General features: G+C 46.0%; 1 protein-coding gene across 1 annotated transcript in view; it reads left to right on the top strand.

Annotated features, from left to right (window-relative positions):
• Positions 1-14,265, top strand: part of CCT7 (chaperonin containing TCP1 subunit 7) — a 127,212-nt gene that overhangs the window by 23,422 nt on the left and 89,525 nt on the right. The window contains exons 3-7 of the mRNA XM_078674481.1: positions 9,320-9,426; positions 10,856-10,981; positions 11,666-11,718; positions 11,891-12,062; positions 13,580-13,744. Coding sequence (XP_078530607.1) covers positions 9,320-9,426; positions 10,856-10,981; positions 11,666-11,718; positions 11,891-12,062; positions 13,580-13,744 — 623 coding nt within the window. The remainder of the gene's footprint in view (positions 1-9,319; positions 9,427-10,855; positions 10,982-11,665; positions 11,719-11,890; positions 12,063-13,579; positions 13,745-14,265) is intronic.

Below are 14,265 nucleotides of genomic sequence, written 5' to 3'. Positions count from 1 at the left end.
CGACTGTAAATTTTGGAGGTCGCATCTCAAAGTACTTTTGCAAATGGTCCGAAATACCTCCGACCAATGGGTCCTGGACCTTATCTCCAAAGGACATACCCTGGAATTCACAAAATTCCTTCCCACTCGTCCACCTTCGGGACCACCCTCTCCCCATCTCAAAGAACTTTTGGCCCAGGTGAAATTGATGATCAAAAAAGGAGCCATCGAAGTCGTGCCGCAAGGTCAACGCGGCAAGGAGTTTTATTCCCGATTTTTTTCTTAGTCAAGAAAAAGTCCGGGGAATGGCGTCCAATTTTAGATTGACGGGCCCCAAACAAATTTATCATTTCAAAAACTTTTCAGATGTTAACTCTGCTTCAAATTCTGAATTATCTCAATCCAGGGGAATTCTTTTCAACGATCGACCTCCAAGACTCATATTTCCATGTGCCAATCCACCCCAGACACAGGAAGTATCTACGCTTCACAGTCGGACAGCTGCACTTCCAATTCAAAGTCCTACCATTCGGCCTTCGATCAGCACCGAGGGTCTTTATCAAGATCTTAGCCCAGGTAGCTGCCTTCCTGCGTCTCCAAGGTGTCCAATTATCAGAAAATGATAAGGGGAGATGGGAACGGGCGCCTTTTTTCTTCTTCTTTTTTTCCTTCAGTCTATGATTTTGTTTCATTAGAGGCAGCTTTAAGTGTTCCAGGGAAACACACCCAATAGTCCCGGATTCTCATGAACAGACGACCACAGTCTTATGCAACCAGCTGGTAATTGAGCGCGAACTTCCTCGCCATTTGCTTTTTGGACTAAAATGAGGGCCTTTATTGGTAGAGGACGGTTCAGCGTCGAGATGGAGGGGGCACTGAAGGATTACAATTATGCTATTAACCTGTTAAATTAACGCATCACGCCGCAATTTTGTTGCTTCTATGCACTGTAAATAACACACGTCCTCCTAACCCTGTCCAATGGGTCACCGAGCTAGGAAGGGGGGAAGTTGGTGTATGTACAGACAAACAGACTTATGTACTTACTTTGTTATCCCTGGAAGGATGAAGAGCGGATGTTGCCTTAACCCTGTGAAATGGGCATGCTTCGAACACCTCAGCAGCGGTTTGCTTCTCTGGGTTATAAGTTAGCTGTCTAGAACATGTCATTAGTTGTCTTGGAATTGATGGGCCACAGTGGAAGTAGGATTTCAGAGCAGGGAGGCAAGGGGAGTTTTAAAGAACTTTTTTTTTCAATCTTGTGGATGGATGTCAGATTTTTGGTCGTGCAGTAATGCACCGGGAGATGGAAAAAAAGCAAACTCGAATAAAGCATGTCTCCAAAAGGGGCCATTTATCACAGAGTTTGGAAGCAGGGCGGTACATGAAAAGGCAGAGGAGCCCTGGAAGCAGAAGCGTGTCATTCACATAGCCCCTCTAAGGGGTATGAAACGCCTGCATTTGTTACACATGAAATATTTGCTACATGGAATTGCCTTGTGGGGATTCCATTGTAACTTTCACTTGAATTGTTGTCCTTGTTTGTACATGAAGCCTGCCCCCATCCATACCAGTATTAAATGGAATACATTACTCATGTTTAATTGTGTACGCTTCACCTTGATTCAAAGGTGTCCGTTCAGGTATTTACAAAAATAAAGTTTCAAATACAAATCAAAACGTTTACATCAATATTTACCAGGAAAAATTTACTTTGTATTCTAAATAAAACATTTATTAGCCTTATCACTAACAGCCTACACGGAAAAATTATTTAGGAGTACTACAACAGATTGTGAAAAACAATATCAAAAGCAATACCAAAAGCTCTAACTTAAATACTGCGAGACCTATTGCATTGCAAATGCTTGTTATGGATTGGGAAGAGGATTGATCCATGTCATGATGATGGAATTTATGAGGTGGCATAGGTCCTAATTTTTTTTTATTAGGTCAGTTACCTTGGCCTCCGATACTGGTTATTTGGGAACCTGGCGTGGTGCTGAGGAATTGATATGGGTTGGTATATGATGTATTCTGATGGTTGAGGTATAACTGATTGACCCACTTGTTGGCTGCCACTCTGTTCTCCTTTGTCTGACCGGTGTTACTATGTTGGTTGATGTACTTCCAGAGTTGAATATGTCTCCTTTGTTTGAGGCGAAGTGCAGGGATTGTTTGTGTTTGCAAGTTTTTGTTCCCTGTTCTTCTTGCCTTCAGGGCCTCCGTCTGAGTGATTTCGGGTCCGACTACTTGCCTTTCATCCCCCCCCCCCGGGCTTGTTTGAGATCTCCAAGGAGTGCTTCCCAGTGCACCGGAGGAGGGGCGGGTCTGGGGGACACAGTGCTTGTTGCTATAGGGTTTGACACTATAGATGTGATCCACTCTGAGTTTTAGGCCGAGTTTTGCAGACCTTTGTGGCACTCTTCACCGGTTGCATCCCCTAGTGTTTGTAGTTGTGGGGCAGCTTACCCGTCTAATTGGAGGGTTGATATCAGCGGTCTGTGGTCACGCTCAACTGTGTTGGTCTGAGATGAAAATTTAGTCGATGGTAGATTTGTCTCTGAAGTAGGGTAGTGGGAACCAGAGGGGATCCTGGGTTTCTTTGATGGCATGCTCGGAGGCCAGGTTGTGACTGTCAAAGAGGCGTTGCAGGGCGGGTTTCCTTTGTGGAGAGTCGGTGGGTTTGCAAGTTCCCCAACTTCCGGATATTCAAGTCCCTGGCAATTACTGGAAAGTGCGAAACCTATTTATGTAGAAGATCGTCAATTTTTGTTGGCATTGTTTTTAAAGCTTGTTTTTTGGTGGAAAGCATGGTTTAGATGGCAGTTAATTAGCAGTAGACTGGTTGAGGAGTTGTTGCTTTTTAGCCGACTAATGAGCGCTGCTTGCAGGGCTGTGGTGTTGGTTTTGATTACAGTAGTCTCTATTCTGCAAGCTTGATTTATGAAGATTAAGAGCCCGATGGGTGCCTGTCCAAAGATATTGTGTTTTGTGGCTGCAGTGTGGAGCTTGTAGAAACCTGGAAGGATTATGGGTTCGGTGGCGTAAGTCTCCTGTAGGGAGAGGATGTTGTTTTTTTGAAGATAGTTAGTTATTTGCTGAGTTGATCCTAAGAAGTTTTTTACGGCCTGCCACGTTCCAGGATATAATGGAAAGCTCCAAGAATTCTGATGCAATTCTAGTTGCCGTCAGTCTTTGTGACGTTATTGCTGCAGTCGTAAGAGAGTAGGCTTTCTGATCGGTATCGGGTTCCATGTCAAGGAATTGGCATCAGCTCGCACGGGAATGTTGTACTTTGACTGTGTGTGCAGGTTATTCTGTATACAATGTGATGGTTTGACGTTGCTGTTGAGTTGTTCCACGCGTGGTTCCCATCTGTGCCCCTTAGAATAGAGTAGACTTTTTGTTGATTTAGGGGAGTTACTTTCAGCTCATGTGGGTATTTCTCTGGTGCTTAGAGTACAAAGTCTATACCCTATTCCGCCCTGAGGGCTAATTCTTCTGGTGTCAGCACATGTGTGGCAGCTCAACCCTATCGAGGTGGATTCACCATGGGGGGTCCCCAGGTAGGCTCATAAACTTGACCCAAGTTCGGTCTTCCGATTGTGTTTGGACCAAGGTTGGGATATGCTCAAATAGTCGAAGTATATTACCCCTGTTTAAGATGTCATAGTGACCGTTGATGCAGTATCTGTGGGTGAGAATTACCTTGTGGGTGGTTTTTAGGGCTTGTGCCTGCGTTGCAGTGCGCAGCATTGCTCGCGCAGAGCGAGAGCCCTTTTGTCTGGGGTTTTGAAAGCTGACCACACGCTTGTGATCAGGCTTTCGCCGGCAGGCATTGGTTTTCGCGTATTTTTTTTTTTTTTTTACACTAAAAGGCACACAATTTGGCAAAGGCGGGTGCATATCTCGCCTTTGTGAAGCCCATTCCCGATGGTGGCTAGCACGCGCAGCAGCTCGCGTTCGCCTAACTGCCACGCTCCCTTCCCCCCGCTCCTCTGTTGTGTGCGCGCACCACTTTTTTCATTTTACCATCCTTTTTAAAAAAAACTGTGATTTTCAGTTTATAAAGTGAAGCCTTATGTAAACGCGGCATCAAAGAGCCGACTACAAGTTGAAAGCAATCGTATGCTTAATTTGTGTTTTTAATTTGATGTGGCAGTGTCTCTGCCTACCTACTCTGGAAACCGAATGGCCCGAGGGTGGGGACTGTGTCCCTGGAAGGGTTTGCTGGTGATGGGCAGATGAGTCACTGCTGTGGATGAGCTGTACCATCGTCCTGGAGATGAGCATTAACCCTTCACTCCCCAGAGCTGCACGAAGAGGTTACTGCAAGTGGCGGGAGGGTGTGAGTGGATAGCAGCAGAGAATCTACGTCTGCTGCGGGGGCACTCAGTGGTGAGCGTGGGGAAGCTAGAAAGCTCTGCGCATCCCGCGTGCCTCCGCCTCGAAACGCTTCCTGCCCTTGAAACTTGGGCAGACTGTGGTTTGTCCCCATCGCGCGCTCTGGCCTTGGTGTCTGGAAGGCCCAGTTATGAATGAATAGGAGGACACGGTCACAGGCTTGTGAATGGACCTATCGATTATCAGTGATTCTGTGTGTGGTGATGTCTAGCACCCCTTCATTCACCCTATAGAGCGGTCTTGTGGCACGACGTGGTCGTATCTCGCACACTCGCGCCTGGTAGCACCAAGAACACTGCTCTGCGTCATCATTCTGACGCCGCTCGTGGGGTAGGTGCATCGGCTTGGACTGCTGCCGCCGAAGGTACCATACCTCCTCAGCCGGTCCCACGGGAGCAGACTGCGAGGTCCGTCAGGGAATCTTTTAGGGTAACAATACTGCAGCAGGACCAATTGGCCTGCACCCCGGTATTGACTAAAGAAGGTTGTATACCTTTCTGCAAGTTTTGACCTTTCACTTAATTACTTTCACTGTGTGGTACTATCTAACTAGGTCCTGAAGAATTGCCATCAGGCATGAAACATGTCGACCAATAATTGAGGGTAGTAGTTAAATTCACTCTGATAGTTCTAGGGTAATTTTTCTCCCCTCATACACCACCACCCCCCGTTTTTAACCAAGGGAGTCTACCACGAGAATAAAATTAGGTTGTGGACCGACTCACCTTTTCTAATTTAGCACTCACGTCACGACCACACTCCCCAGGCCCTCTCACACGCATGCACCATATGGCGGGAACAAAAGATCTCCGATAAAGAGCCCCGGTTTCGGGAGCCCGTCAGACATTGCAGCGCCAGTCTGACGAGGAGCAGAACCCATATGATGAAGCATGACACCTAGCTTGCTGGGTGTGTGAGGGTTCTAGTTCCAACTAGGGGATTCCCCCACTTACTAGCACACACCCCTCTCCGTCACTCTTCCCGGGGAACTTTGTACATCCCTTTTGTGCCACAAGTCTATGGACTCGTACACTGGACCCCGTAAAATATCGTCCTACCCCAGTCCCCCCTTTTGTACTGATAGCACCAAGAACACTGTCAATCAATGCGAGCTACGTAAACACTGGATGCAGCAATCTAGCCATTGAGTCTGCACTACACACACACAGCTGTGCGTGCAGGAATAATGCCACAGGCCTGCCCACACCCAAGTCTCTCTGATGGCAATAAAGAGTAGAAACGAATCCATATTTATTTTTCCATGCACGTCTTGCCTTCCTGTGCAGGGTATGGTGGTGATAGCTACCCATTTTCCCCTGACTGTTGTAAGGCTGAGAACTGTGCTGCTAGATGCTGACTGATGACCTGTTCTGTACCCCAGGAAGCCGCTCTCTCTGGGCTAGTTACAGAGGCGACGAGGAAGGAAACGGCGTCCTGACAGAGAACAGGGCAGATGCGGGGAGCTGTGCTCAGTGGACATGGTAGAGCAGTGGGAGGGCCTTGTTAGGAAGCCATTGCAAGAATGGGGCAGGGCGTGCTCTCATTGAGTCCACGCGGAGCATTGGGGTTGGGGGTTCGGTTGCAGAGACTATGGGAAGTATTGGGTGACCTCTGTTGCTTAGACTTCGGGGGTGGGTGGGGCCCTTGTCACCGAGAACACGGGTAGAAAGGTATGCGAGTACTCTGTTGTGGCGAGTCGGTTCCTGGCCCTAGGAAGGCACTGGGGCTCTGTTTTTGATAAAGTGACAGGGCACTGTGGTTCTGTTATACAACGTGGGAAGGCAGGAGGGTCTGTGTTACAATAAACTCGTGAAGGCATGTTTGTGGTACACACACACTGTGCCTGAGCCCTGCCACTGCTGTCTTTCACGATTGCAATAGCACATTCCCTCATGCATTCCAGTATTTGATGTTAGAGAATTACATTAGTACACAGGGTCACTGTAAGGTGGCTTACTATATTTGAAGTAACACTTACCCTTGCCTTCATATGTTCTATGGACCACAACCACCAGGCCTCCCCCCCCCCCCCCCCCCCCCCCCCCTGAGCTCAGAACCCTAAGGCAAGGTTGTAAAAGGCATGAGCGTATCTGGAGAAGAAACTGGGATACTGCTAACAAAGACACTTAACGCGATGCGATCAGAGCATACAAAGTCGCCCTCAGAAATGCCAAAACCACTTTCTATGATAACCGAATCAAAAATGCCTCCAACTCCACGAGAGAAACCTACAAAATCATGAAAGAACTTCTGAAGATTCCTGATCCTCCGTTGCCCCAAGACCCCGCGGGGTCCAAGTGCAACAACCTAGCCACCTACTTTGATCAGAAAATAAAAAATAGCTTATCTTCTCTTCTCTTCAAACTGAAAGCCCCTCACGGAAAGATAACGAGAATGAGAATCTGCCCCCGGATACGGGCCTTCAGCTGAACGCTTTTCATCGAATCTCCGAGGAGGATTTCCTCAAAACCCTAACCAGTATTAAAAGTGGCTCCCCCAGCGACCCAGTTCCGATGCGCTTCCTGAAACAGATAGCTGCCACCATTTCCACCCCGGCAACTGAGCTCATCAACCTCTCTCTTTTACAGGGCACTATGCCTCCCAGTTGGAAAAGGGCCATTGTCATGGCCCTGTTGAAGAAACCCCATCTTGACCCTCTAGAGCTTGCCAACTTCAGAACCTTATCCCTTCTCCCCGGTCTCAGGAAGATCGCAGAAAAAATGGTGAACCACCAACTTTCCCACTTCCTGGAGTCAAACGATCTGCTGCGCAATTCCCAAACCGGATTCCGCCCAGGCCAGGGCACTGACACCGCCCTCCTCTCCGTCATCGAGGAGGCTAAGCGCATTCTGGACTCGGGAGGATCAGTGGCAGTGATCCTACTGGACCTTCGTGCGGCCTTTGATACGGTGAATCACCGTATCTTGATCCAGCGCCTGGCCGAAGCAGGAATACGTGGGTCCGCCCTAACGTGGCTAACATCCTACCTTTCCAACCGGACCTTTCATGTCTGGGAAGGCAACTCACAATCCGCCCTAATACCCCTCCAGTGTGTAGTGCCGCAGGGCTCATCCCTGAGCCCCACAGTGTTTAATGTGTACATGGCCCCCCTGGAGGATGTGGTTGCCCCTTTCGGGATAAAAATAGTTAGCTATGCCGATGACACCCAACTGGTCGTCTCACTTTCGCAACTCGACCAATGCCCCGGTAACTTCCATCAGTGCCTGACTAAGATCCATGCCTGGATGTGTGACGCTTCACTCAAGCTAAATGGATCTAAAACAGAAATCATGTTGTTAGGCCATAAGGCGGCAACTATGCCCTCCTCCATCTGGCCGGCCTGCTTAGGGGACCCCCTGCCCCAAAAAAAGAAATCAAAAGCTATGGGGTCTGGCTCGATCAGGAACTTTCGCTTAAAACACAAGCGAATAAGACAGCAGGCACCTGTTTCGGCCTACTCCCCTCTGCCCGCAAAGTTCTCCCTCTCCTTCCCCTTCACTCCAGGAGGTTATTGATCCAAGGTCTAGTTCTTTCAAGACTAGACTTCAGTAACGCAATTTTCCTAGGTGCCCCTGAAGCCACAATCAATAAGTTGCAGCAAACCCAAAATGCTGCTGCCCCTCAAAGCGCTTCATTGGCTCCTCGTGCGAGAGAGGATTATCTTTAAATCCCCTTATATTACCCACAAAATCTAGCAAGGCAAAGGACCCCCGATTATGAGAAGTCTAGTCACCCCTTACAAACCCAATAGACCCCTGCGCTCAGACAAAGGGTTCCTGGCCTCGGTGCCCAGAATTAAGAAAGCTCGCACCGGAGGCCGCCGCTTCTCGGTGAAGGCGGCCTCACATTGCAACTCCCTCCCACTGCAATTACGCGCTGAATCTGGCCACCTCCTCTTCTGAAAAACACTAAAAACCTTCCTCTTCCCCCCCCCCCCCCCCCCCCCCCCTCTCAGAGTATCTCAAATTTCAGCGCTGGGATGCCTTCTGGTAGCCACGCGCTTTACAAAAATGAACTACAATACAGTGTTTGCTGTTACACATACCCTCGCCTTCATATGTTCTATGTACTACAACCACCATGCCTTCCCAATAGGTCTTGCATTTATACGAGTTTAAGCTACTGGCATTGTAAATAACAATGCCCTTTATTTATGCTTTAAAAACAACAAAAAAGGCATTGTTATTTGCAATGTCAATGGCTCAAACTTGCGTAAATGCGTGACCTATTGCATTGCAAATGCTTGTTCTGATTTGGTTCTCCTTTGGTGGGGCTCTCGGTCCTGATTGAGCAGAGCTTGAGTTGGAGCCCAACCTGCATCACGGTGGTTGACTTCTGGGCTGAGAAGCTGAGGCCAGAAGCTGCGGCGACACACACCGCGGACCACTACACTGGCTGCTGTGCCTGTGTGCCGCTGTGACCACTGTGGGCCGCTGGCTGCTGAGCTCGAGCACGGTCCTGGGTCCTGGCTTCGCAGCGTCCAGGTTGCTGCTCTGTGTCCCGTCACTCGGAGCAGCCTCAGTCATCCTGAAGTAGCGCCACCCCAGTAACCACGACTGAAACTGGAGGCTACTAGTTGCAGTCACCATTCAAACATGGCTAATGCAGTTGCCTGCTTTGGCTCTTTTTGCATACTCCTGGTACTGTTTAATAATCTGTTTTAAAAATTGGTTTTTCGTTGGTAACTTGCTGAGAGTGTAAGATGAGGTTGACTTGTAGGAAGGTCTGAGGTCTTAAAATGCACATTCTCTGAAGCCTTCTGTAAGGATTCCAATAGCTGTTAATTCTGACACCGCCTTAGATTCAACTTTCACAACCTCCTGCCCTCCTAAATGAATTAAGTATTGATTAAATAGGCATATAGTGTTACAATTGTGACCCACCTCGTGCTTTATCATTAAGGTAAGACTATATTTCATTATATCTCTCATAGGAAAAGCAACCATTTCCAATGACGGGGCAACAATTCTGAAACTTCTGGACGTTGTACACCCTGCTGCAAAAACCCTGGTTGACATTGCTAAGTCCCAGGATGCTGAGGTAAGCTTTTAAATAAATGTACTAACTGCTGTGTTTTTTTTAAAATTTTATTTTTTTTCTTGGGATTCTGGGTTGGAGTGTGTATTTCAGTCACTGAATGTAGGATGCTTAATTCACGGGCTATTTCACTTCTTGGTCTTTGCCAGTGTGACTCTACCAAGCAGGGGTTTATTTTTCTGTCTTGAGGAACAGCTGGCTTGCTGACACACACAAGGATGAGTAGAGGCAGCCAGGAAGGAACTTGGCCTAGTACAGTGAACACGGTTTATACTTACCATCTTTTAGCTTGGCTGGTTGGACAGTCATGCAAGCATTGAGTAGGTGAGAGAGGAAGAAAATGTATGGGTTTTATTTTGGAAAGAGATCACACGAAAGAACAAGTGCAGAAATGTCTGAGATTTGTTGAGGTATGACTTTGATGTGTAAGAACATGTAGGCACTGTGATAGTGAAGCATGGCCCTTTTGTCAGGAGTGTTTGTAATCCCAGTGTTTAGGAGTAAGTCATCATTGGCAGTATTAAAGACCACATAAAGATAAGGGAGCTTGAAAGTTGTGGTGATGTGAGGTATGTGGTTGAAGAGGTTAATTGTTCTGCTAGTAGTGACATTCCAGCTCCCAACAAATGGATGCTGAAGTGGCCAATGGTGACTGGGTGTTGTGTGAACCAGTAAAACACCAGCCTTTAAATTGTGTAGAAAAGGCGTGGGAGAGACGTCACTAGTGTGCTTGTGCTTGGTCACGTTAGCAGATTACTTTCATTTGGCTCAAACTGTTAAAATGGAGTTCAGGAACAGTAACTTCAATGAAAATTCATACAATTATTTTCATTTGGGAATGTCACGATTGGGTAAAGTGGAGATAATTAAGTGTGATATTTAGAAGTAGGTGGCCGGGGACATGGGTGGTTAAGGCAGGCAGAGGGGTTTGAGGCAGCAACTATTTGAGTAGACTGGCATTTGGCGATTGAAACACAACCTCCCATTTGTGTTGTCTGGAGGAAAGTCCCTTGTCATCGAGGATGCAGTTTCACCTCTGGTGTCAACTTAGTTATGGCTGATGAATTGCTTAGAATAAGTAGTTATATAGTTGGCTGTGCTGCTGGTTCAAATTGCTGAACTAAATGACGGATGCTCTTTTTTTTTTTTGTGGTTGATTTAGGCAGTTGCATATGGAACATGCATTGCTCTGACGCCACAGTGGTCTTATATTTTTAAGTTTATACACTACCGTACTTAAACATTTTGTCCTTGTACTTTATCCTAGTAGTTTCTTGTAGTATAAAGCATGTTGATCTGTTTAAATACCATTAGTGTGATTCAGCTTTCTACTATGTGGAGGTAACTGATATGCCTCTAATCAGACTGCTTCTGCACAAGGGGCTTGTTTGAGATGTTTCCTGCGCTACTTATTACTTCTCATTTGTTGTAGGTTGGGGACGGGACTACTTCAGTCACACTCCTGGCTGCGGAGTTCCTGAAGCAGGTGAAGTCCTACGTCGAGGAGGGTCTCCATCCCCAGATCATCATTCGTGCATTCCGCACTGCAACCCAGCTGGTACGTTACTCGCCAGTATGTGGAATGGACCCTTGTAAATTCTGCATGCTGTGAATGACAGTTATCAATATTGTTGGTGTACACGATCTATGCAGACCGCTCTATAAATGTTACAGGAGGAAGCCTACCCAGTGCGCATGTACTTAAAACTAAAAAGGTGCAAGTCCCTGAAAGTGCTTTTTAATAGTAGTTATATGCTCATCATTCTGTCTTTGGTCCTCATCAATTTAGTGGTCTTTTTCTGCCAACTTGTAAGATCCCTAGACCATAAAAATGTGATGGTTGAAAGTAAATATTTGCCTCCGCCTCAGGCCCTTTTGACCCTCATCCACGGTAAATAATCGCTTGCGATAAATGTTACTGCTTCATCCAGTGCCAACCTGGTAAATGTATGTCCAGGTTTGAGGACCGGGTGTGCAGTCCTTCTCAGCCCGTTTGATTTGTGCTTTGATGCACATGGTTCCAACCCAGCCAATTTTCCGTCTTAAATGGGCAGTTTGCATGTTCCATCTCCTTCTTTAGAACACTTGTAAAATTACATATCGGAGGTATTTTGATGAGTATGCTACAGATGCTATAATTGTAAATTAACCGTTTAGAGGGAACCTTGTGGATTGGTTTGTCGAGCTTGGATTATGATTTGTAGATCTTAGTAATGAAAGCTTGTTTTAATTCAATTCCCAGGCTGTGAACAAGATCAAGGAGATTGCAATAACTGTGAAGAAAGAAGATAAAAAGTAGGTTTCTGTCTTCACCCTTCTTTCAAAATGTGAAGGTGTTTTGTACATAAAATGTCAATTTTACTCCAATTCACTTTGAATTCCAGCAGGCTCCTATTTTAATCCTCACGAAGCGCATGTCTTTAAATGTTTTCCGTGAGGGGGTTTCAGTGTGTTGTCTTTTTTTCAGGGAGCAGCGCCATTTGTTGGAGAAGTGTGCAGCGACCGCCCTCAGTTCCAAGATGATTGCCCAGCAGAAGGATTTTTTTTCCAAGATGGTGGTTGAGGCGGTCATGATGCTGGATGATTTGCTTCAGCTAAAGATGATCGGCATCAAGAAGGTTCAAGGTGGTGCTTTGGAAGTAAGTGTGATACTTCAATGAATGCGTAAGATAGTTGGGTACGGTCAGTGAAGACTTGTCACCTCTGTGGCTGTGCAGTAAGATTCCTTTGCCAGCTCGTTACCAGTGTGCCTTTTCTAGTGCAGTATTTTTTGACAGTACTTAGATCAATGAAGATGCAGGAATATTTATCCTTCACTGGCTGATGAGCAGCAGCTTCTGGGATGCGACATTGGTTTCTGAATCATGGGAGTAAATAGGATTTTGTCTTTTGTGAATCAATAAGTTATTTTATAAACCATTTATCACATACGATTGCAGCAAATTTCTCTAGATGTGCTGGCAGTGCAAACCATGACCGAAACCAAATGGATCTGCCGAAACGGAGTTAACATACGTCTGACAGAAAAGCCACGTTTTTAAGCTGAGGGGTGAATTTAGTCCATGAAATTCCAAAACGCAGTGCAGCCGGCAGAGCATTGCCTAGCCCAGCACTATAAAATGTAAAGCTCTGGCCGCTGGTTCTTTGCTTACTTCATCATTGGACTGTCCAAAGAAAAGTTGAAGAAGGAAGGGTCCTACTTAGACAATATCTTTGGAGACGGAATCCCTCACTAATACCCTGCCTACAATACAGAGATCCACGACTGAGCTTTCTGCCTAATAAAAAACAAACTTGAACTATCCTAAGCAACAGATTAGCATGTGCAGAGCTAGGCGACCCCATAAGCAAGCACGATTATGCATTGTGTACTACTTCTAATAAAACCTCTGGCAACTCCAGCAAGAGGGAGTCGGCAGAGCCGAGCCATTACTACCATATACTTAGTCTGGTGATAACCGAGGGAAGAATATTTTAAAACCTTTTGAGATTCTAGATAAAACCGAATAGACATGGCTGCATAACAGAGTTAAGTCCATCTGGATTCTAAGCTCTTCACCTACATGGAAGCGGTTAGAGTCCTCCTCTTTCCTGACCGTATGCTTTCAGCCAGCGATCACTCCGTCCATTCATTGGGATGAGCTTGGTCTGCCTTGCATTCGGTTTCAGTTCATTTGACCCCATCCCAGATGAATCTTTGGTTGCTGACTCGCGCGGCAAAGTGTGACTATCATCCAAGCACACTAGTAGTTTCTCAATGCAATGTTTCATCAGCAACCAGAAAAGATTTTTGAAGGTTATGGACCTGTGGCCTGGTGCTCATAATCCAGATGTCGAGCCCCTTCGTTATTCTGTAACGGTCTAGTGTGGATTTGTTTTTGTGGCAGTCAGGTGAAATCCTACATTTTATGAATATGGTGTACATAAATTTTAAAAAATCAAAATTAGGAATTGTCTTTTCCCTGAGCGTGTTGTAAGTGTTTTAATTAAAGATATTGCAGTTGATGCTGACGATGACCGATATCTTTACAACTCAAGGGTTGTTTATCATGGGATTCTCAAATGTTCTATCTTTTTGTTATGCAAGCTCTCACTTAACTTGTACCTCCTACAAGCTGTGATTAACTCTAACCCAGCCTTATCCGTGTTCTCATAGGACTCGCATCTGGTTGCTGGAGTAGCCTTTAAGAAGACCTTCTCTTATGCTGGGTTTGAAATGCAGCCCAAAAAGTACGAGTCTCCAAGAATTGCTCTGCTGAACATCGAACTGGAACTTAAAGCAGAGAAAGATAATGCAGAAGTGAGAGTGAACAATGTCGAGGTACGCTCAAGAGTGCGAGAATGAAAAGCCCTACAATTAGTCATTCTTTTATAATGTGTTATTAGCAGCGTCATTTTTTTAAAACGCGTCTCCATTTAATCGTTGGTGGATGAGGCCAGGCTGCTTTTAAAAACTGTTAGTATTCTATATTGAGATCTTCGAATTTGGTGCATACTTTTGTACTGCAATGTGGGGTTTTACGTTAAATTGTATTGCTCAAATGCTGCTGTAGATACTTTAGGAGTCACACAGCTGTAAACAATTGGGATCTTCGAGCTTTAAGCCCTGTTGTTTTGGACAGACTCTCCAGCTTTTTGCCATTAGATGTGAAATTAACAAAGGCCCACTATGTCTGCAATTTCTAGCAATCTGACTGGCAAAATAAGAGAACAAATGTTTGCTTGTTTGTTTTTCCTTTCTTTTTGCCTAGCGATTGGCTCAACACTTCTGAGCTCCTTGCTTCCTAACGTGCTTCTGTGTACCCCAAATGTAGTCTGGAATAATTTTCGTGACCACAATTC

The sequence above is a fragment of the Lissotriton helveticus genome, chromosome 2_1 (assembly GCF_964261635.1).
Source record: "Lissotriton helveticus chromosome 2_1, aLisHel1.1, whole genome shotgun sequence".
Taxonomy (NCBI): domain Eukaryota; kingdom Metazoa; phylum Chordata; class Amphibia; order Caudata; family Salamandridae; genus Lissotriton; species Lissotriton helveticus.
Note: the sequence above shows the minus strand (reverse complement) of the source record. Positions and strands in the feature narration are given on the sequence as shown.